Consider the following 22464-nt stretch of genomic DNA (forward strand, 5'->3'; position numbering starts at 1 on the left):
TATATAAAAGGATTGGCTTAATTTCTAACAATGGGACTTTGTATTCCCATGCACTGGAGTAAAGCTTATACATTACAGGCTCCATTTAATACCATTAAGCAAAGCCTTTCATTATGTTCCACAGGACTCCATGTACTTAACCAAGACACGAATATATAAAAATTAAAGTAGAAGAAAAGTTTCCAAAAAATATAAATTTTATTTCAGCTTATTTGTACATTTTGTAGAATAGCAAAAGTTTTTCATTTTATACACCTTAATCACTCTGAAATATATAAACAATGTATTTATATTTATACACATGTATATATTTTAGATATAAAAATATTAATTATTGTATAAAACAGATGGTGAATAATATTGGCCACCACATTGAGTCTAGTGCTACAGGAATTAAAAAAAAAAAAAAAAAAAAATTGGTTTTAATTTTTTCTCTCCTCTGTAACAACCACCGCTTCTTATTGAACACCTATAAAACAGGTGTGGCAATGTATAGACTACCCTGGCAACATTACCAGGATGATAACAATACTTTATTAATATGAATTATTAAATAGTCAATTTAATTTATAAAACATTTACAATTTGTATTTCAGAAAATAAAGTATTTATATGTGTAATGCAGATATTTATCAAATGTAGTGATTTGAGGAGCATTTGCCCTACATCAGATTTTTGAACGAATAACTAACAGCCCCATTGGTACAGAATGGAGCTCTCTAGGTCAGCAACAAATGAAAGGGATGACGCAGAGATGAACATATGCCCGTATGTGGAGCATAGCTTGGGCGATTATGCACTGTGCATGCTCCGTAGCCTAACGTATACATGTATGGGTAATGTAGAGTCATACATCCCCTTGTGACTGAAGGGATGTAATTGGGCACTCACATAGGCAATGTTCAGCCAGAGCGTGTTGACAGAATAGCTGGCTATTCAGAGTTGGCCTGAAGCTCAAGTACACTTATTTTCCGACTTCACTTTTGAACCAAGGGTATGGCGGGTGCAAGTGTGCACTGATTGATGGTGGCAACAGGTATCAAATCAAGGGTCTCTGTATAGGGGTGGTCCAGTCGCAAAGATGCATACTGCCCTGCATAGGGGCAAATATAGGTCTGCAGTTCCAAGAATGCATTTCAGGAACAATTCAACTCTGCTTTAGTCCCTATGTGTGACATAATGGGGACTCATGTTGTGAGGGGGTATGTGGACTGTTTTCTTTAGGAACTAAAGATCATCTTGGAGTGACCAGGCGATATGCAAGGCAGTTGTGAAATTACTCCCTCAATGTGATTAGAATGCCTTTGGATGTCACAGACAAGTGTGCTATGATCAGATTGGGACTATAAAACACCTATTAAAAGTGCAGGTGTTTTTTTTTATTGCTAAAGAGCCTACACACAACTGACCTAGGCTTTGAGAGGTTATATTATTTCCAGGATACAGAGCCTGATCCTAGAAGGTAAATTATACATTTTCATAATAACTATGTGCTTTTCCACTACAGCCCTTCTGGCATTTCTTAGAAGTGCCATATTGCCCACTCCGGGCCTGGTACACTACTAACATAGTCAAATGCTGATCAATGTATTACTGTGCTAGAGAGTAAGCCCATTCTAAGGTTCTGCCCACCCTAATACAGGAACAAGCTAGAACCAAAGATAAACCGCTTCAACTACTTTAGGGATTTGGGATAAATTATCAAATTAAATACCACTAATTTAGCAATTTATGAGTGAACAAAGGTCTCATAAAATACATTAGCTGTGCTATGTCCATAACAGAAGATCTGCCAAGTGTTGGAGCCTCCAAAAAATATTAAAGTTCATATAAAACACTGAGGAAAAGAAAAAGTGGTCTAGAATGATACGGCTCTTAAATCGCATCCATTTTTCTGTTCGCATAGTAAAGTGAGCAAGCTCAGAGTTGTACCTACTAGATCTATATACTGTTCTAATGGCTAAGAACTGGTTTTATATACATCTTCCATAGCTATGCAAGAGATCCAGACACCCAGAAATTGTCCAGACATTTATTATTGCTTAAATAAAAAAGGCATTTTTGTGGGGTTTTTTTTCATTTTCTTTTTTTTTTTTTTTTTTTTTAAATATGTAGAAAAGGCAAACAACCCCTTTAATATAATCAAGGGACAATATAAACCCTTAAAACAGAGTTTGAGACATAGTTTATATGGCTTCAGTTACGTGTGTCCATTACTTTAGATAACATATTAGCTCAAAAGTATCAGTATCAAAAAATTCAATCCTCCTGCGCACATTAAAGATTTTAATGTGCCTTTTCTGGCTGGATCAAAAAGTCTCTTTGAAAAAAAAAAAAGAAAAACTGACAAAATAATCCAATCTGTTCTTAAAACAGAACAAAAAAAAAGTAACTTGATCAGGACCTCCAATTTGCAAGTAAAGTAATTCAGAGGGCCAGCATGTCCCAATATTATAGGCCAGTACCAGATTTAAAAAAAAAATATATATATTATTTCAAAAATGTATTAAAAATAGGCAAAGTAAAAATGGAAGATGGCAATATCCCTATGATCTGTATGGCTGTGAATTCTTGCATTACAAACTAGACAAGAATGCCACCAGCAGTACATTTAGCAGCATTTTGATCAACTGTTTTGCATAGCTTGGGAACTAGGAACTTTTTTTTTTTTTTTTTTAGACGACACGAACGAGTAATTACATTAGAACAATTACTCTTAGTTTTCTCTTAGAAATATTGTTGGAAAGTTTGTTTCGTTTCCTTTAATTGCACCATTTTCCTCTCATGCTCCTTTTAAATCTCGGACACTTGAAGTGTCTGAAGTGATGTAACAATCATTCACATTCAGCATTTATATACGATTAGGGTGCTAGAGCTTCTAGAGGCTCACAAATCAGAATTCCATAGTGGTAATTTTCATTGTAGCAGTAAATGCGCTATGTTCTGTGGCAAGGCCGCTGTTGTCCATCAAAACGAAGCCATGTGCTATATAAATATACCAGAAGTATGTACATAAAATGTACCTGAATAAACTTAGTGGCCATAAACTTTATGGAAATAAGTTGCATCAGTAGGATCAACTTGTTTCCTCTTCCCATGTCAACTTTTGTTCTAGCTATAGCAGAAGCCAAGCCTTGTATCCATTATAAGAAATCAGGTTCGACCCAACGGTCTATCGTACTGCATCTCGCACGCAACACCAACTAGACTACTTCCTTTGTCCTTGCATTGTAGGTAGGCGTTTCATTTCTTTATATAGGTACGCCATTTCAATCTTTTCAAAAGACCAGCCTTTTCCAGTCTCCATTTTGCCGTTCCTAGATCCGTCCCGCATCAGATTGTGTAGTGCTCTCTCAGAACTTTTGACACTGTGGGAATCCACTTACTGCATTGTCTATGAACACAGCGCAGCTTCTCAATTCTAAACAGCAGCCGTAAGAATTGCCTTCCACTTGCATCAAGTGTATGTTCAGCATGCCCTTTCCACCTTGCAGATAATCTTTTCATCATATAATGGCAGCACAGCATCTTCCTCCGATATCTCTTGAAATACAGCATTGCATTCAAACTCTTGGCTCTCCTTCTTGAAGTAATATCTAAAAAATGATGGGTAACTTATTAGCAACTGACAAAGACATCTCTATATTGGTTATACAAACTGTAGACCAAGCTGCAGATTTTACTTACTTGTAACTTCCCTTCTTACTCAGCAGCTCTTTAAATTCTTGCAAAGTCAAAGTGGGCTCCTTTGTTCGAATCATGTATGGAATCCGCTCTCCACAAAAGTAATAGACAATCGCTAGACCTCCTTGCCCTTGGTCACTATTTATCTTTTTGGCTGACTTAAGCCTAGAAGAAAAAAATGTATAATATAATATAATCTATACATACACACATAAAATTATATATAAACGTTTAGGAGATCTAGTAAATTGTTTCATCCAGCACTATAAAGAGTGCAGTTGAGAGATGAACGGGGTACGGGTACTTGTGATGGTTGCAGCCAATTCTGGGTTGGCATGGCCATGCCTCCTCCCAAAAAGTAAAGCCAATAAAATATTATGGCATTTGTCCCCTCAGCAGCTGGCCGGACACCCTCAGGTGACCTCCAGCAGGCCCAGGTATACAGTACCCGTACCCCCACTTGGTTTTGGGTGCCGGGTGTGCAGCTTCCCTGCATCAATGAAACAGCACACCTTGCACCCATGATGGATTCACCACCAGACAAAAAAAGTGTGGAAAAAAAAATGTCCAAAACAGATACAATATAATGTACTCTAAGACAACTGATTGAATAAAGACAGCACATATATTTTTTCTCTATTTCACATCTGTGATTTTACATTACTGAATTTAGATTAACAGAACTGTCCAAGTTCTAGAATATAAAAAAAAATTTACATTTCATGGAAGAGCCAAATAAAACTTTGGAAAACATGATTACTTACTCTTCAGAGAATTTAAGAGTGGAGAAACCAGAAGACGAAGCACTCTCGGCGGCTTTACTTTTTTCTTTAAGTGTCGCAGACTGCACACACCTTAAATACAAACAAACGTTATTAAGCATTGGGAACTTAAACAGCTGTGAGAATTTTATACATTATTTGATTTTCATGTTTGCATAGGTGCTTATTTTATCAAAGTAGACTCTTAAAGCTGTAATACCATGTAATATGTACATTTTAAAACAGCTTTACCAAGTCTAGCTTCATTAATTGTGTCATACTTGCCTACTTTTGAAAACTAGTTTCAGGGAGATTGTAAGTGGTAGCAGAATGTGCTGCACTCCACACTGAGGGGGCGTGTCATTCTGCCCAAAGGGCATGTCTAGCTCCACCTATGGGTGTGTCTACTGTCACTCAGGATATAAAGAAATATATATATAACTATCTGGGATACATGCCTGTGACACTCAGCACCCAGCCACCATAGGCTATATATTTAAATATATATATATATGTGACGCAGTTTCCTTTCCTTTCCTTTCCTTTGCTGAACAGGCCCCTGGAAGTGCACTCACTGACAGTGCACTCTCCACAAACTACATGCATGTAAATTCTCAGTGATAGCTTAGTGGGATGTTGTATTAAAACATTACTGGACTTAGTTGTTGATGTTGACACACACATCCGGTCACAGGTATACAGAACTGCACTCTGAAGGACACTCACTGACAGCCATCCATTTAGTGACACTCAGCACCCAGCCACCATGGACAAAATAGAATATATATGAGACACAGTTGCCTTACTTTGGAGCCGGTTACCGTGGGGGGAGTAAAGGTCACCGCACACCACTGACTGCTGCCCGACACCCGATCACTGCAGCGCTGCTGTTACCTCCACCGGGAGCCGCTACCCATGCATAGGTATGTGTGCACTGATAACAAGCCAGCCACCGCTACCCATTACCCCGCATTGGCCGGCTTCAATAATATGGCGTCACGCGACGTGACGTCCCCCCGCAGACCCCGCCCCCGGCATTCCGGACTCACGCATGCGCAGTCTGGTGTTAGGAAGAAACCGGGAGTTAATGCATACTTTGCGGGGCTGCGGGAGGCTTCACTAAAAATCGGGAGCCTCCCGCTAAAATCGGGAGTGTAGGCAACCATGAATTGTGTCCCCCCACCTCCCCATCTTTCTGGACTTTCTAAATTTCTTCCTACAGTGGTGACCAAAAACCGGAAGGGTATGTGGAAAGAACCCTTCATAAAATTGCAAATCAGGAGAGTGCAGCTTGCAATTAGTCCTCCTGATCACACCCCACTGCCATTTTAAAAGGGGCAAACAGATTAAGTGGTACAGTATATGACATGTGTATCAATTGGAGAGAGATCCAAACCAATCAGCTCCTGACATTTTTCAAAGCACAGCCTGTAAAACAATTGGTTGGTACTTTAAGGTTTAGTACATAGACCCCTAGGTTTGAAAAATGACAGTTAGGTGCTGATTGGTTGGTACTTTATCTCGCTCTCCAAGTTTAAATAAATATCCCTTTAATTTACTGGTTCTATACTACAGGATGGCGGAGTCCTGCATGTAGCAGCCCTAGAACTCTAGCAAGGTTTGGAAGAAGGTTAGCAAAGTTGATAGAATATGTGGAAGTGTAGCAGCTTTAAATGTGAAGCATCTATTGTAAATGAACTTGCAAAGAAAAAATCTAATAGCAGCTGTGACACTGAGTAACAAACAGACATCCAAATAACTCTGCAAGAGGACGCTTACTTTATCAGAGAATGGTGGTATAAACAGAAGTAGGAGTACTGTATTGCCTATTTGGAACATATGAAAAGTAACTGCTAGCCGTTTCCTAAAAGATTAATAAACCTAACATAGAAGTAACAATCTCCTATATACTTTCAAAAGTCTTGGTTATATATCAGAACTGAATATATAGGATGCAAAAATTCTCATCAACTGTATATAAAACAGAACTGGACATTTCAGGATTTAAAAGGGCTGATCATATAAATTTTCCCTACATCTGTGATATTAAACCATTTCTAGATTTATTAGTCAAATTTCTTTTTCTTCGAACAGATTTATATATATAATAGATCATCTTCTAGATTTAGATCACCCGTTATAAAAGTAGGGTTGGAAATATTACACCAAAAATAAAGAGGCTCACAAATGAGAATTCCATAGTAATTTTCATTGTAGCAGAAATTGCGCTACGTTCTGTGGCAAGGCCGCTCTTGTCCATCAAAACGAAACTACAACTACAACTACAGTTCAATTGGACAAAATTAATCTGTACCTGGCCTTGTGAACTTTAGGAACTCTCTTGTCTTCAACAAGACGGCGACGCGCTTCTTCCAGTTGGTCCAGAGTGTTTGGCGCATTAAGTGGTGGCATAGAAGTATCCTGCAGGAACAGATGTGCTGGCTGGGATGCTGCCCTGTGTGTGGTCTTCTTTACTTCGGGACAGTGGCTTAAACTTTGAAGAAAAAAAAAAAATTATAATAATTATATATAATTTCAAAATTGCTTCTTCAAACATTACGCTGTTTTTATTTATTTAAAATGCCAATTTAGGTTGTATCTGTATATATGCAGCTTTTCATTTTTGGAAAAAAGTTTGTTGTAGAGGGGCCTATCCATTACACAACTTTTTGAACGATCTGACCAAAACCAGGTTTTGGTACACCCGGTTTTGGTGTTGGTCGCATTGTTCAGAAAGTCGTCTAATGGATAGCCAGCAAGGACCAGCGATGCGCGTGCACGCCGGGTCCTTGCCGACCCAGACTATCTACGGAACATGCCCGTCAACCTGACGACAATCGTCAGGTTCCACATGTTTCCAGATAGGAGGTCGGGATCCTGCACTGAAAGACGTTCAGTGAATGCCGTTCAGTGCAGGCACCGCACCCGGCGACCTGAAGGATTGCACGCTAGTCGTTCAGTTTTTCTGGTCGCGTAATGGATAGGCCCCTTAACATTGTTACTGTAGTCGTCCATAAGCCTTTATCGAGCACACTTTCCCAGTATGGGAAATACTTGTTGACTTTGTAACAGTCAGCATCTGTGCTTATAGGGTGATGACAAAATTGTGATTATTAGGAGGGAAATGTAAATTTAAAAAAAAAAAAAACAACAACACACACCTTCTAAAGACTGCAGAAGCAGACAAGCTGCTCATGGCAACCAATCACCTACTACCCATCATTTTATAGAATATACTTGATAAATGCTAGCTAGAAGCTAAACGCTATGGGCAACTTCTTCACTTGTCCAATCTTTAGAAGGTTCGATACATGTCCCTCAATTATGTACACTACCAGATAAGTGTATTACTAGAAGTTAAGTTGTAAGTAACACAAACCTGTGTGGGGGGAAAAAAAAAAAAAAAAGTACTAGTGTTTAGCTTACCCTGTGTTAACATCACGGTGATGTTTTTTCATCATCTTTGCGCTCTCCAGAACCCACTGCAAAACGCTGTGGCTACGTTCTACTTCTTGCTCAGGTGAAAGTGGAGTAGTCAGTCCTGCAGGTGGGTTTCCTTCTTCTAATTTAAGAGACTGCCCACATCCTTCTGTCTTTCTGTTACTCCTTGTGCCATGGGAACTGTAACAATTGCCACATAAGTACACAAGTATGGGACGATAAAGCACAAGCAGTGAAGAGACTTTAGAATCATGTGTTTAGATAGATAAATATACATATATATGTAGCAAGGAAAGTATTAAAATGAAAGACAAAGGCATTCTGGCAGGTACACATACCTCACAGATCCCCGCTGCTCCATATTCTGTGCAACAGGTGTTTCCATCCCTGGAAGAGCTTTTGGCCTTAAGTGACAGGAAGCTAAACTTTGACCTTTGCCAAATGTTGGTTGACCTTTGGCTTTCCTTTGAATGAAAGGAGACTGTGACCTAGGTGACAGATTTGCTGGTGTCTTCAAAACTCTTGAGACATGGTCATCAAGGATGGATTGTGGGTCATCTTCAACAGAAGCAGCTGGCAAAGTGTCATGGCTGGATGCGGGGATGTCATAATCAACTTTCTCTTCTTCCTATTGAATGAGAATTACAAATTATGATAATTATTATTTTCGCCTGCGATTGTTCTTTCGGAATTAATCCATGCTTTATGGTCACATCTTTTATTCTGGCTTTAGAGAAATATAAAGTAATTTAAGCTACTAAAGTCTTTTATGCAGAACCTTGCCGAAAGTTATTCTAGTAGCGTTCTACACTTCTGCATGCCTCAACCCGCTGTCCTGTCATAGTGCCAGGTGCATACTAGCATTATAGACTCACATTTTCTTTTACGTAGCTAATTATCACTTCAGATACAACTTCAACATTTTACACACATTCGATGGCAAATAAAGCTAAAAAAAGTGGACATAAATATAAGATTTTTTAATAACATCCAATAATATAAATATATACATTTGGAGCGTGTCAGAATTGAAGCTATATTAGATAAAGGTGGTACAGCGACACATCTAGGGGTCTATTTATTAAGCTTTGTTAGGAGATAAAGTGAACAGTGATAAGGTACCAGTCAATCAGCTCCTAACTGCCATGTCACAGGCTGTGTTTGAAAAATGGCAGTTAGGAGCTGATTGGCTGGTACCTTATCACCATTCACTTCATCTAACAAAGCTTAGTAAATAGACCCCCCTAGTTAGTAGTCCCATTTAAGCGCACTGCAATCATCTGCTTGTAACAATCTATTTCACAAATAACTGATAATAGCTTGAATGTAGCTGTATAACAAATATAAATATAGTATCTATATATCTCAAACCCTGTTAAAGTAGGGAAAACATTATATAAATAGTGTTGCGAGTAACTGTTTTCTAGAAGAGGACATGCAGCATAGGTCTAGTGATCTTCACACATTTTCTTTACCTCCTTTAACCTTTGCAACCGCTCTTCCAGTTGTTCTTCAGCCTCTCTCTGTTTCTTAACTTTTTCCAAAGCCATTGTCAGCTTAGCTGCAAATTCCACAGGATTGGATGGCAACATATCAGCTGGGGGGCGCATAGTTCTCTGCAAAGTACAATAAGAGAACGTTAAGGGAAGAGTTTGTGTCAAAGTTCTTGTATTAAAACAAAAAAAATAAATCTCTAAATCCTACAAAAGGTGGCCCGATTCGCATTTTAGATATGGACTTCATTATAAAAAAACCTTCAATGTTGCCCACAAAATGGTAGCAAGAAAAAGTGGGACATATTCACTACTCTTGCAGTCTCTCCTCCGAGAGAAGCCCAGAGGAGAGACGTAGCTGACTGAAGGGGAAGTTTGGGACCGCTGCTACATGTCACTACGTCCAGCCCCATAGCGGGGGAATGCTGCGAATAGCAGGTTGTCGAGAGGGGGCGTGGCCAATATGACATGATTCCATAGAAACACATCATAATGGCCTTGCCTCCTCCCAATTTACCTGCAATTTGCTGCATTATCCTTCCCACAGTATCCACTTCGCTATGGAGTGGTCAGGATGTGAGAGGGTAGCCAGCCTACTCTTCCGGGAGACTTAACTGCATATTTGGGAGTCCCACGCACCTTCCGGGAGCGTAGGGAAATATGACATGGTATGTGGTTATTTTCCCATTCACAGGTCATATTTTCTTTTAATAAAAACAAAGAAAAACTTGATGGAAGACTTACTGGAACAAAAGGCAGAGGCACTTGACCATTAGCACTGACACTTCTATGGATTTCTCGTTGCTTTTTGGAACGGTATGGTGGAATTCCATCTCTGTTAAAAAGTATTGAAATTAAAAAAAACAACAACACAGTTCTAGAGGTATGCAGTATAAAACGTGATGTCTTGTATCTGAGTGAATGAAATAGCTTAGGCTGCCATTACATTTAACCACAGCCACTGTATGTGGTCCCTACTCAACTCTTCCCTGTTCACCTCCAGGTCTTGTCCCCCTTCCCCCCCAACCCTTTAGACTGTAAGCTCTTATGAGCAGGGCCCCCTTGACCCTTGAGGTTCACACCCTGCGCTATTTTTGTCCACAGTGCACTCCCACACACAGCTAATGATTCTGGTCCCTTCTGTCCACTCTTCCCAGTCACAGGATCAGAGTGATAGTTATTTTGTTGTGGAAATGATCTACCCGTTTAATTTTTGCCTCTGTATTGTCATTTGATAGATTTTATACTGAATTGTTTGTATACTCTGTAGTAAGTCTGCATGTACAGTACTATGGACAATTGTTGGCTACGTCCGACATGCACAGTGAAAGCCAGGATGCATGCGTCGCAGGAGCCAAAGGCTCCCATTACAGCGGCAGGACAGACCTTAGAGGATAGACTATCATTCTGTGGATGCCAGGCATGGGGCAACTTTTAAGCGGGGGCAGAATGGAACAGGGGAGCGGACCAAGGTTGCCCAGCATATGCCAGGTTTCTTCACTAGTATTATCATAGGTGGACCTGTAGATTGAAACTTAATGTTACAATTGAGGTCTGATAAAGATCTACACTATACCAAGTGTGTAGATCTAAGCAATAAGCAAAACATATCATAGGCCCTTTCTGCTATGGAGATGCCAAAGAGCCATGTGCACCGACATCACCTCTTGGCAACTTCATCAAAGTGAGCAGCAAATTCCATTCATTGTCCTCAACAATAGATAGATAAAAGGAAAGAGGCCTCATGTTTCTTGACCTGTACCCTCTAGCAGTCTACTTGTTGAAAGAACATAGACCAGCCAGCAAGACCACCTTCCAAAGAGGCCTAAACGTGTCTACGCATGTGAAATTATAATTTCTGTGGGGTTAAAAATGTACTTTTCTAAATAATTTTTATTGTTCAATTTACACATTATGTTGCCATTTAAAGCTATATTTGGACATGTTCCTCACAAAAAAGAATTTTCGGCCCCATCAGAGAAAAACCATTAGACTGGAATGTTGCGTAACAAGCAGATACTTACACACTACCATCTGTTATGGACATGCTGTCTTCAGTTAGGGCATCACTGGAAATCTCACTGTCATTGATACTAGCTGCTGGAGCAAAGTACTGGTAAAGTGGTTCAGTTCTACGCAGATTGGACCTACATTTTTTAAAAAAGAGCACAGTTCACATAAAATGGTAAGAAATCCATTGTAATATCAATTGTAGCTGAGACTTTATTGAGTTACTGTTAGATACACATTTAAAAAAAAGGCACCCATGTTGAATGTGAAATAACTCTGAAAATCAAAAAGAAAAAAAAAAAAATTCAGTCATGTCTTGTGCCATCTATTCACTCTATTCCTTTGTGGAACAATACATTTTCAATCACTACTGCAGATAGTAACTCAGTATATCACATCTTAAGTTTTATTTTTATGTTATTAACTATTCATTTAAGACTTTAGTCATTTTCAGAAAGTGAGGCTGGAATCTTACACAGTTTTATATTTCTGTTCAGCAAGATGTTTAGACAACCAAAAAGCTGCAATTCAAATATAAATCTGCCAAACAGATTTACTATCTAATCCAGCACAAGCCATAAAAATAGAATAACTGTTATAAAAGAGAAAAAAAAAAAAACATCATAAGATAAGAAGGCTTTGAAACAAGCAAGGCATCTTGGGAGGGAGGGGGAAGTGTATAGGGAGAGAAAAAAAAACCCGGCCCGCTTTATGGATGTGGTTCTTTGATCTCTGGAGCAGGGAAAGATTTTGTTCACATCAAAGATATGTGAGCTCAGGGAAAGGAATAACAGCTAAGTTAACCTTTAACACAAGGAGGGGAGGAACAGAAACAGAAACAAAGAAAATACAGAAAAAGTGCCTGAGAACAAACAACAAAATAGGTCGAAGTAATAAAAATTAACCCATCATTCCCTAAGACGACCAATTTAACAATATCAATGGTAATAAATGACAAAGTAATAAAGGGCAGAAAGCAAGATCAAATGCACTTCGCATTTCCAACTTGTCTTTCAGTTCTTACCTTTGGTTTCTTGGTGGGATACGTGTGAAGGCACGGTTTACTTTTCCCATGGCACCCACACCAGCAGGAATGTGGTGTAATCCACCAAATTCTTCTTCCTCAGCCAAGGTTGGAAGTCCAGGTCCTGGGCTGTCTGGGGTGGGACTATCCTCAACAGCATGAGCATATTCCTTGCAAATGTCAGACTGTAAAAAAGATGGAAAGGCCTCCTGCTCCATGGCCCTCTGAATCTCCTGCTGAGCCTGGTCAAACAAAGTTCTATTCAGCTGTTGGTTCTTAACACAGTCCTTGACTTGAGCCCGTGTGGCTGGCTTTAAACGTCCTGAAACAGCTTGGCTATTTTGTACATACCAACGATATATGGCTTTGGCGGTCTTTGAAGTTTTGGGTTCCTCTGGGTCCATGGCTCTAAAGCCATTACAAGCAAACCAGAAACTTAAAAGATCCACTAGGCCCTGGCCTTCCAGGTACATTCGAAAAAGTGTCGCCCCATCCTGATCATCTAGCAACAGATTGAGGGATCTTCCCCATCGGGAGAAGCGGGAATCTTGTGCTGCACAACCTTCTGCTTGCCGAAGAGAGTCTTCCTTATATTTCATTGGCTGTTCCAAGTGCTGGAGGTCCATACTGAATTTCTCAGTCTTAAGTCATAGAAAGAAAGAGGATTTGATTAGTCGTATATCCACAGCAAGATCTGGATAGTCATAATGGTAAACTGTATATGGTCAATAGTTATTTATACACCAATCGTGAATAAATTCAAGATGAACAAAACTAGTTAAATAGTAAAGTTAAGTGCAAAAAAACTGCTCTTTTGATTGTGTAACTTTTGTTACTAAAAGACCATTAGAACTTCATAGTACAATTCTTACTGTAAGCATTTAACAAAAAAAAAAAATGACATGGGGAGATTTATCAAGCCTTGGAGAGCGATAAAGTACCAACCAGTCAGCTCCTGTCACTTTATAGGCAGTGTTTACAAAAAAAATGAAAATTAGGAGCCGATTGGTTGGTACTATATCTCTCTCCAAGCTTTGATACATTTCCTCCCAAGATGGAAATGTATCTAACCTTTTAAAGTGTTTCCCAACCTGGGTCCTGAAGGCACACTAACAGTCCAGGTTAAGAATATCCATGCCAAGTCACCTGTGCGCAAGCATGGCTATCCTTAAAACCTAGACTGTTATGCTGGGCACACACTGGCAAATAAATTGGCTGATCAATTGATCGGCCAATATATTGGGTGCCCGTCAGCCTGTTTATACCAGCGATAGGTCTGTGAATGACTTCGTTCACAGACATATCGTGTCAGATGTGCTGCAGATATATTGGGGCATCATGCTGTGTGTATGGGCGGTCAGCTGACCTCCCGTACACTTGCAGTGGCGGGGAGTGGGGCGCGACATGTCCCCGGACAGCAGGACCCGCCCTCCTCCAACACACAGAACACAGGTGATGGTTGTTCAGTGTGTATTAACAACCATTATCTGCAGATCACTCGATCTGCAGATATATTTGCTAAGCGTGAACCCAGCTTAAGTGTGCAATGAGGATCAAGGTTGGGAAACACTGTTCCAAAGAGTGGAGAAGTGAACAAGCAGAGAAATTGCCTATAGCATCAAATTACCTTTTAAAATGATCAGTGGAAACGGATTGGTTGCTATAGGCATTCTTCAGGAAAATGAATACTCAAAAAGAGAAGTAAGAAAAATGGCCCAAAGACACATATATATACATATATATATATACACATACACACATATATACACACACTGTACCAGTCAAAAGTTTGGACACCTTCTCATTCAATAGTTTTTGGTTTATTTAAATTATTTTCAACAAAGTAGATTAATACTGAAGACATTAATACTGTGAAAGAACACATATGGAATTATGTTGTAAACAAAAAAGTGTTAAGCAAATCAAAATATGCTTTATATTTTAGATTCCTCAAAGTAGACCCCTTTTGCTTGGATGACAGCTTTGCACACTCTTGTCATTCTCTCAGCTTCATGAGGTAGTCTCCTGGAATGGTTTTCCATCAGTCTTGAAGGAGTTCCCAGAGGTGCTGAGCACTTGTTGGCTGCTTTTCCTTCACTCCGCGGTCCAACTCATCCCAAACCAGCTCATTTGGGTTTAGGTTGGGTGATTGTGGAGGCCAGGTCATCTGACGCAGCACTCCATCACTTTCCTTCTTGGTCAAGTAGCCCTTACATAGCCTGGAGGTGTGTTTGGGGTCATTGTCTTGTTGAAAAACAAATGATGGTCCCAGTAAGCGCAAACCAGATGGGATGGCATGGCGCTTCAGATTGCTGTGGTAGCCATGCTGGTTAAGTGTGCCTTGAATTTGAATAAATCACCAACAATGTCACCTGCAAAACACCCCCACACCATCACACTTCCTCCTCCATGCTTCACAATGGGAACCACACATGCAGAAACCATCCGCTCACCTTCTTTGTGACTCACAAAGACACGGAGGTTGGAACCAAAAATCTCAAATTTGGACTCATCAGACCAAAGTACAGATTTCCACTGGTCTAATGTCCATTCCTTGTGTATCTTGGCCCAAACAATTCCCTTCTTCTTCATGTTCATCCTCAATAGTGGCTTCTTCGCAGCAATATGACCATGAAGGTCTGATTCACACAGTCTCCTCTGAACAGTTGATGTTGAGATTTGTCTGCTACTTACTTTATGTGGTCTCTAATCTAAGGTGCTGTTAAGTAGCGGTTTCTGAGGCTGGCAACTCTAATGAACTTATCCTCTGCAGCAGAGGTAACTCTTGGTCTTCCTTTCCTGGGGCGGTCCTCAGTTTCATCATACCGTTTGATGGTTTTAGCAACTGCACTTAAGGAAATTTCAAGAACTTTGAATGTATCCTCATCGACTGACCTTCATGTCTTAAAGTAATGATGGACTGTCGTTTCTCTTTACTGAGTTGAGTGGTTGGTGCCATACTATGGATCACAACAGTAGTCAAATAGTGGTGTCCACTGTGTACTAAACCAACCTCTGCACAACTGATGGTCTCAAACACATTAAGAAGGCAAGTAATTCCACAGACTGACTCTTGGCAAGGCACACCTGTTAATTCAAAACCATTCCAGGAGTCTACCTTATGAAGCTTACTGAGAGAATGCCAAGAGTGTACAAAGCTGTCATCCAAGCAAAAAGGGGGCTACTTTGAGGAATCTAAAATATAAAACATATTTTGATTTGTTTAACACTTTCTTGTTTACAACATAATTCCATGTGTTCTTTCATAGTTTTGATGTCTTCAGTATTAATCTACTATGTTGAAAATAATTTAAATAAACAAAACCCATTGAATGAGAAGGTGTGTCCAAACTTTTGACTGGTACTGAGAGAGATAGATAGATAGATAGATAGATAGATAGATAGATATTCTAAAAGGAATACCTTGTAATTTTTTGTCTCCTGGCCAGGCACCGGTGGGCGCAATGAAGTTTCCCTGAATATTTGTCTTGAGTCTGGCATACAGGTCAGCACCCCAGAAGAACTCATGGCTCCCAGAAATTTTGACTCCTGGCTGAAAAAAAAAAAAATGCAGATTAGCATGTGACAATTATAGGAGAGGGCTTTTATCAAATTAGAGTAGGGTATGTTGCTTTCAAATCTGTTACAAAACAACACTAAGTAATACCCCTTTTACACCGACTAAAAAATCCCAAAGTTGATGCACGTGAACACGCATCAACTCGGGATTATAGTCGGTGTAACCGGATCAACCCGGGTCCAGTGACCCAGCTACCTTACAGGGTTGAGCACGGGTCGTTCCCGTGTCACCCTGCAATGTAAACTGCGAGGCCCAGGTCACGATGACCCGGGTCGCACCGCATGCCGCCTGATTGGCCGGCTTCAGTGGTGCTTGGAGATTACATCATCTCCAAGCGTCCACTGCCGGGCCAACCAGAGCGGAGCAGCGCACCCCACCCACCCTTCCTGCCTCCGGACCACTGCGGACTAAGGTAAGTAGGTCGCGGAGGGGGGAGAAACTCTGCTCACCTTTGCCAGAGAGCTAGGTCAGTGCTGACCTGGATCCTGTGTGAACGGTGCCGACGGGGCATAGCCCGGGTCGGCGCCGCGGTGTAAAAGAGGGGCTGTCCTGGGTCTGATCCAGGTTGAAAACGTGTTCCAAATCCCAGGTCAGACATGGGACTTTGGTGTAAAAGCGGTATTAGAAGAGCATAGCGGAGTGTGTCTGGTCAGGTGACCTATTGCCAGAGTGACCAGGGAAAGATACTGGAGCCCGTAATTTGATAGATGGTACGATGTAAATATATGTATGTCACCACAGACAGTATACTGGGAGTATACTGGGCCCTGGGTGTACAGGATGTGAAGGGGGAGATTTAATAAAGCTTGGAGAGAGATAAAAATTGTGAGAGGAAAAGCACCAACCAATCAGCTCCTGTCATTCTTCAAACAGAGTCTGTAAAGTGACAGTTAGGAGCTGATTGGTTGGTGCTTTTTCTCTCACAATTTTATCTCTCTCAAAGCTTTATTAAATCTCCCCCTAAGAGACTTACACTGCAGAGGTGCTAGTGGCATTTAGTCCACACGTGGTGCAGCTTAACCAGGTTTTAGGTTTATTTAACCAGGTAGAACAAGGCGGCATACAAACACAGAGATGAATAGGTATATTAACAATGCTGAAGCAGCCTAGAAGTGTAGTGTGCCGGGTAGCAGGATGGTGTATACCCCAATTGTTAGTGGCACTACACCCCTTACCAATAGCGGTGGTGATACAGAGTATCACAAGTACCCTATATGACTCTTATGGCTAGGATTTTCAGTGGGCATGTCCAGTCTTGTGGAACGCTGAGGAGGAATGATGCGCCAACAGGGTACGCATGCACAGTAGCGCATGTCGGCGGTCAGGCCCCTGCTGAGCCATGGCAGGTCCTAGAGACCATTGAGTCTGCTGCATGGATAGGAGGCAGTGCAGAGCACTCCTCATCCCCCAAGGGTATAACAACAACAACAACAACAGATAAAACAAATGCTCTACTACAAAGTGAAGCATGGTAGTGAAAAGCAGAATTTAATCTACACCTGTCACCTAAACACAGTGAAGGCAGCCATGTTGTAGTCTGAACCACTTTGTGCCTCTGTTTGTAGTAAATTTGTTAATCGATAAGACTTTTTCAGTCCGCAAATTGGCTGCCTGCGGTTTACATTGGGGACAGGTTCACAAAGATAATATTTGAGTTATGTACATTATTAATGTAATGAAAACCTGATACCACTTACTCTTTTCTAGTATTAACTTGGGGACAATTCCCTCAATTTAAGAAAACCACAGCAAAATAAAAAGATTTTACAAAAGTATTATTTAATGTCAGTCTTCTAATGTTCTCAGGAATCATTAAGAGAAGAATCCACTTTAAAACAGAGCCCATAACTCCTCCGGAACTGCAAGTTTCTATTACAAGCAAATGAACATCTGGGAACCATTTTCCTTCTTTCCAACATGACTTACGCCATACCCTGTCGCCCTGTAGAGTTTTTCAATAGAAATTATTCACAACAGGTGGGCCGAAGACTCACTCTCTATCCCTGCATACCAGCTAATGTGTCCAATATATCCAGATGTTTGAACAGTTTTATAGGTACAAGTTCACAGACATTTGTGGATAAAGGAAGCTAAAAAAGGTATTTCACCAATCCTCATGAAATACTATACAGATGAGGCCCATATTGCCCCCTAGCTATAAGGCAGCCAGAACACACCATACTTTGAGCAATTGTCACATCTCTTTGGGCACATTGAGACAATTAGTTCATTTACCTACATCTGACCCCCAGGTAAATAGTCTATTTGTGACCAGTTAACTTAATTTCAAAGTGTGACGCTTGGGGGTTAACATTCATGGCCTCCTGCTGGGACACATTGTAAGCATTAGATTGTAGTGGACATAAAAGCCTCTTCACAATATGATGCCTCATTTCTCACAGTGGGGTAGGTAAATACTTTTCAGAAAATATTTATTTTGATGGGGTGCTACTGCTGCAACAGTGAGTACAATGGACATCAATAACCAAGAGCGTGCATACCAGTCTGTCCACAAAACGTAATAAAATCACCCAGCACTTTTTTTAGTGTTACCCTCACAGGTATTTTGGACTAGCACATGCCCATGAAAATGAACACTTCGGATTTATTCACATTTTCTAGGCCACAACACAAGGGCACCACAAAAAGCAGCTATTTAGCTTAAAAAGGACATGTGGGCAAATCAGGAGGTCTTTACTCCACTGCTGTATCCATTACAAACCACATGGAGAAAAAGTGAGCTAATAAAGTGTATCCAAACTTCCCAGGAAGAAAAAAAAAAAAAAAAAAAAAAATAGAAAATATAAAAAAACACCCAAAATCTCAATAAAAAAAAACACAACAAAAAAAAGGGTTTACAAAAGTGCTTAAAATTTTATATTTCAAATATTAAAACTGTTTACAAAAAAAACAAAAAACACAACTATAAAAAACAGAGGCAGCTACAAGGTAGGAACAATAATGTGATAAAAGATTGTGATTAAAACATAACAAAAAAATATACATATAGCTGCTAAATATAACCATATGTTCTCTGCAACAAAGCAGGAAAATTGTATCCAGCTCTTTGGCAGTCTCCAAACCGATCACGGAGACTGGGACCAATGCTAGCCAGCAGGGAGGGAGGGGGACATTTAATTGTTTTTGGTCGATGGGCTATTTGGGTTGGATTTGCAGGACAGACAGAGAGAATAGGGCCACTGCCTGTACAGTGCTCTCCGGACAGAGGCACAGATCACACAGCAGCAAAAGTTTGTAGTGGGGAAGAGGAGGGGGGTGCAAATCTCGCACTTACCTTGATGTTTTTGGGGGGTACTGGTTCTCGACCCACGGTCTGTAAACTCCTTAGAGCAGAGGAGAAGTAATCCAGGGAACCAAGGGAAGACGGGTCATGGCTGCAAGCGCTGAAATAATCCAAGTCGCAGAAAAAAACATGATCCAGCCTGGAGAGGGGAAGGGAAAAGCAGGAGAAAGGGAGAGAAAAAGCTCACACCTTCCTTGAGTGAGTTAGGACTGGAAGGATTTCTCTCCCTCTCCCTCCTCTCTGAACTTTTTTTTTTTTTTAATCAAAACCAAAAAGCCCTTTTTCACTCCCCCTGGGGACAAAGCCAAAAGAACAAAGGGGTGTTATGGCTTTAATGAAACATCAGTGGAGATCACTGAAGGCTGTATCCTGGAAGCCCAGTAGAGGGGCAGCAACAGAAAATCCGTCAGAAAAGCAGTTAAAAAATCGAATTCCTCTTCCTCCTCTCTTCCCGGATTGAAATAATAAATCAATCTTGATTTTTGGGGCGAAAAAGCCCCTGTATAGATTTTTCCGGGCGATCTTTAGCCCTTGCATGCGAGCAGCTCTCTGCAAGGACCTAGGATTTCTGAATTCCTTTCTTAAAGCCAGACTCCCCCCTCTGGTTAAGAAAAAGAGTCCTTTGAAGGCAGCCGGGCCAATGAGAGCGCAGAGTCTCCAGCAGCTATTCCTTTCATCCCATCTTCAAAGAGCCTTCAATCACTTTTAACCCCTGAAGTGCTGCAGAAGCAAGAGAGGCTGAGAAAGGGAGGGAGGAGAAGGGATTTAAGGGTTTTTTTTTTTTAAACTTGATAAATCAACTGTTCTAGAACTCGATGAGCAGACAGAGAAACGATATAAAAAAAAAATTAAAGGAAACAAAATAAATAAATAACACGTTAAAATTACGGGCTTGAGAAATCCCATGCACTCAACATTTGTGAATGATTATGGAAGTTTTTTTTCTATTTTTTACTGTTAAATGGTAGCATGTGTTTTAATTCCTATGTTTCTTGTTTTTGGAACTCAAAAGAGTATTTATGTTATGCTGCAAGATTGCAGTGCTTTTGTGAAGCTTCCATTAAAGTGTTAACTGTGTTTGTATGGAAGTTATCAGAGACATTTGTAAACATTTGTTACTGTACCTTTTTGTTTACGCTCATTGATATACAGTCCTTGATCTAGCTAAACACCAAAAGTGACACATTTTAGCAATGCAAATTTTTTTTTTATTGAATGAAACACATTTGGAAAGTAAAAAGTAATTGACTTTTTCTGAATGTGTGAAATAGTGGATTTCCGTGGCCACTACTTGCTTTTACATGTATAATAAATAAACATTAGAGAATATTATGAAAATACAATTTTTCCCTGGACATTGTAGGAAAAGACAGGACAAAACAAAGTCTTTTAACTTTTTGAGCAACGTGAAGGGCGTGAGAAATGGAATGCAGGGTTCTCTGTCAGAGTGAGTGTGTGGGGAAGACAGAGGGGGTTATTTGGTAACTGAAGGTGCAGCCCACTTCCCTTTACACACATCCGTATACTTGGGCAACATAGCGAATTAATCGGTAACATCGAGTAACATCGGACCCATGTGCACAGATAAGGCAGGTCAGACCTCACTCAGGAATTGCTAACTTCAGTGCACGCTATGGGAACTCAGGCTGCGTCTGGTACTGTATTTCCAGACCATGGGGCTCATGTTGGGTTGGATGTACATCAAAAAAGGAAGCGCAAAAGGAGGTTTTTCATACTGTGGGCCTGATTCAGCAAGGAACGAAGTTGCTAATACACATGCGATGCATTGATTAATTCGCACTGCGCATGCACATGCATCGCAGTGCGCAAACTAGCAATTGAGATGGGAAGAGCAGAGTGATTGACAGGAAGTGTTGTTTGTGAGTAGTGACGGGGGGACAGGGGGTCGGGCGAACGCATGCGTGCCAGTGTGTCTCAACGCCGTTGCAGGGGCGTGCATAAATTAGCCACTGTGCTACAAGAAGCAGCCTGAGGTCTCAGTGTGCACTGAAGTTAGCAATTCCTGAGTGAGGTCTGACCTGCCTTAACTGTGCGTATGGGTCCGATGTTACCGATTAATTTGCTATGTTGCCCATGTATATGGATGTGTGCAAGGGGAAGTGGGCGTCCTTATGTTAAGCTGTGATCGCAATGCAATTGCAAACATTTGCATTTCACCACTGACATTAGCAAATGCGTAGCATGTGTATTTGCAGAATAGCGATCCTTGCTGAATCAGGCCCTGTGTGTGCCCAGTTAAATGGCAAATGTCTAAGGGCCTGATACAGAGATGGACGCAATGCCAATATTTACACAGATTGAGCGATTACACAGGTCTGCGATGAAAAAGCTTTTTTAACGAATTTATGTGATACTTATAGATTTTTGGCTTCTGAACATGAAAATGACTCCCGATTTTGCATATCACATCATGTTTTCTGCAAAACATTTATGAATAAGTCATTTTTTTCATATTCTTTAAAGTAATAAATGTATTCTGCCTACATTTATTATAAAACATTGTCTAAATGAATTCAGTCGGTAGTTTAGAAAGTTGCAATTCAGTTCTCGTCATAAAACTTCCCCCCGCCCAGTGCCAGATTAAGGTCCACATGGGCCTGGAGCTGAAATTTACAAAGGGCCTAAACCCCATAATGGAACATTGCACACACACAACAAGTACAACTACAAGGTGAGCTGGCAAAGGTGGAACCAAATACAACAGATGCAACACAGTTTTGCCCTGTGCTGGCTCATTTTAGCCCCTGCTTACCACCGCATACACAAACAGTACACATCACACACACAGTACAAATGATTTAAAACATTTTAGGCAATGTCAAGGATCCAAACTGCAAAGAAATTGTCAGGGAAATGCTTAATAGTTACAGAAACCTTGGCTGCAATATGAGTTTAAAGGTACATATTTTGAATTCCCATATTGAGCATTTCCCGAATAATCTCGGAGACTACAGTGAAGAACAGGGTGAACGTTTCCACCAAGACATTAAAGATGTAGAAAGAAGATACCAGGGTCGTTGGGACGTCAGCATGACGGTTGACTACTGCTGGATGATACACAGAGACGACACAGAAAAAGCTTGTAAGCTAAAAGCGAAGTTTGAAGACAAAATAAACAAGATATTAACGATTTTTCAATAATTATG

The 22464-nt window shown here is 40.4% G+C and overlaps 1 protein-coding gene across 2 annotated transcripts; it reads right to left on the reverse strand.

Annotated features, from left to right (window-relative positions):
* Positions 1-257: 257 nt before the first annotated feature.
* On the reverse strand, positions 258-19513 carry LOC148473154 (axin-related protein-like). 2 transcript variants are annotated; one of them, XM_088460029.1, is made up of 12 exons: positions 19289-19513; positions 15837-15962; positions 12414-13054; positions 11404-11526; positions 10124-10214; positions 9362-9502; positions 8225-8514; positions 7872-8066; positions 6760-6939; positions 4449-4538; positions 3688-3849; positions 258-3596 (listed from the first exon to the last, which is right to left on the reverse strand). In XM_088460029.1, the coding sequence occupies exons 2-12, from the start codon at positions 15939-15941 to the stop codon at positions 3470-3472; spliced, it is 2145 nt and encodes a 714-aa protein (XP_088316155.1). In that variant the 5' UTR covers positions 15942-15962; positions 19289-19513; the 3' UTR covers positions 258-3469. The 2 variants fall into 2 exon arrangements, with proteins under 2 accessions (XP_088316155.1, XP_088316154.1); XM_088460028.1 differs by having other exon boundaries at positions 15837-15966.
* Positions 19514-22464: the final 2951 nt, after the last annotated feature.

This window comes from Taudactylus pleione, unplaced genomic scaffold, assembly GCF_031769625.1.
Source record: "Taudactylus pleione unplaced genomic scaffold, aTauple2 ptg000960l, whole genome shotgun sequence".
Taxonomy (NCBI): Eukaryota; Metazoa; Chordata; class Amphibia; order Anura; family Myobatrachidae; genus Taudactylus; species Taudactylus pleione.

Excerpts from the sequence above, each read along its gene's own strand:
- LOC148473154 (XM_088460029.1), bottom strand. The coding sequence starts at position 15,941 with ATGAGTTCTTCTGGGGTGCTGACCTGTATGCCAGACTCAAGACAAATA. Across the intron at positions 13,055-15,836 it reads AGGAGACAAAAAATTACAAG|ACTGAGAAATTCAGTATGGA; the intron begins GTATTCCTTTTA and ends CTATGACTTAAG. Across the intron at positions 3,850-4,448 it reads ACTCTTAAATTCTCTGAAGA|GCTTAAGTCAGCCAAAAAGA; the intron begins GTAAGTAATCAT and ends TTTTTCTTCTAG.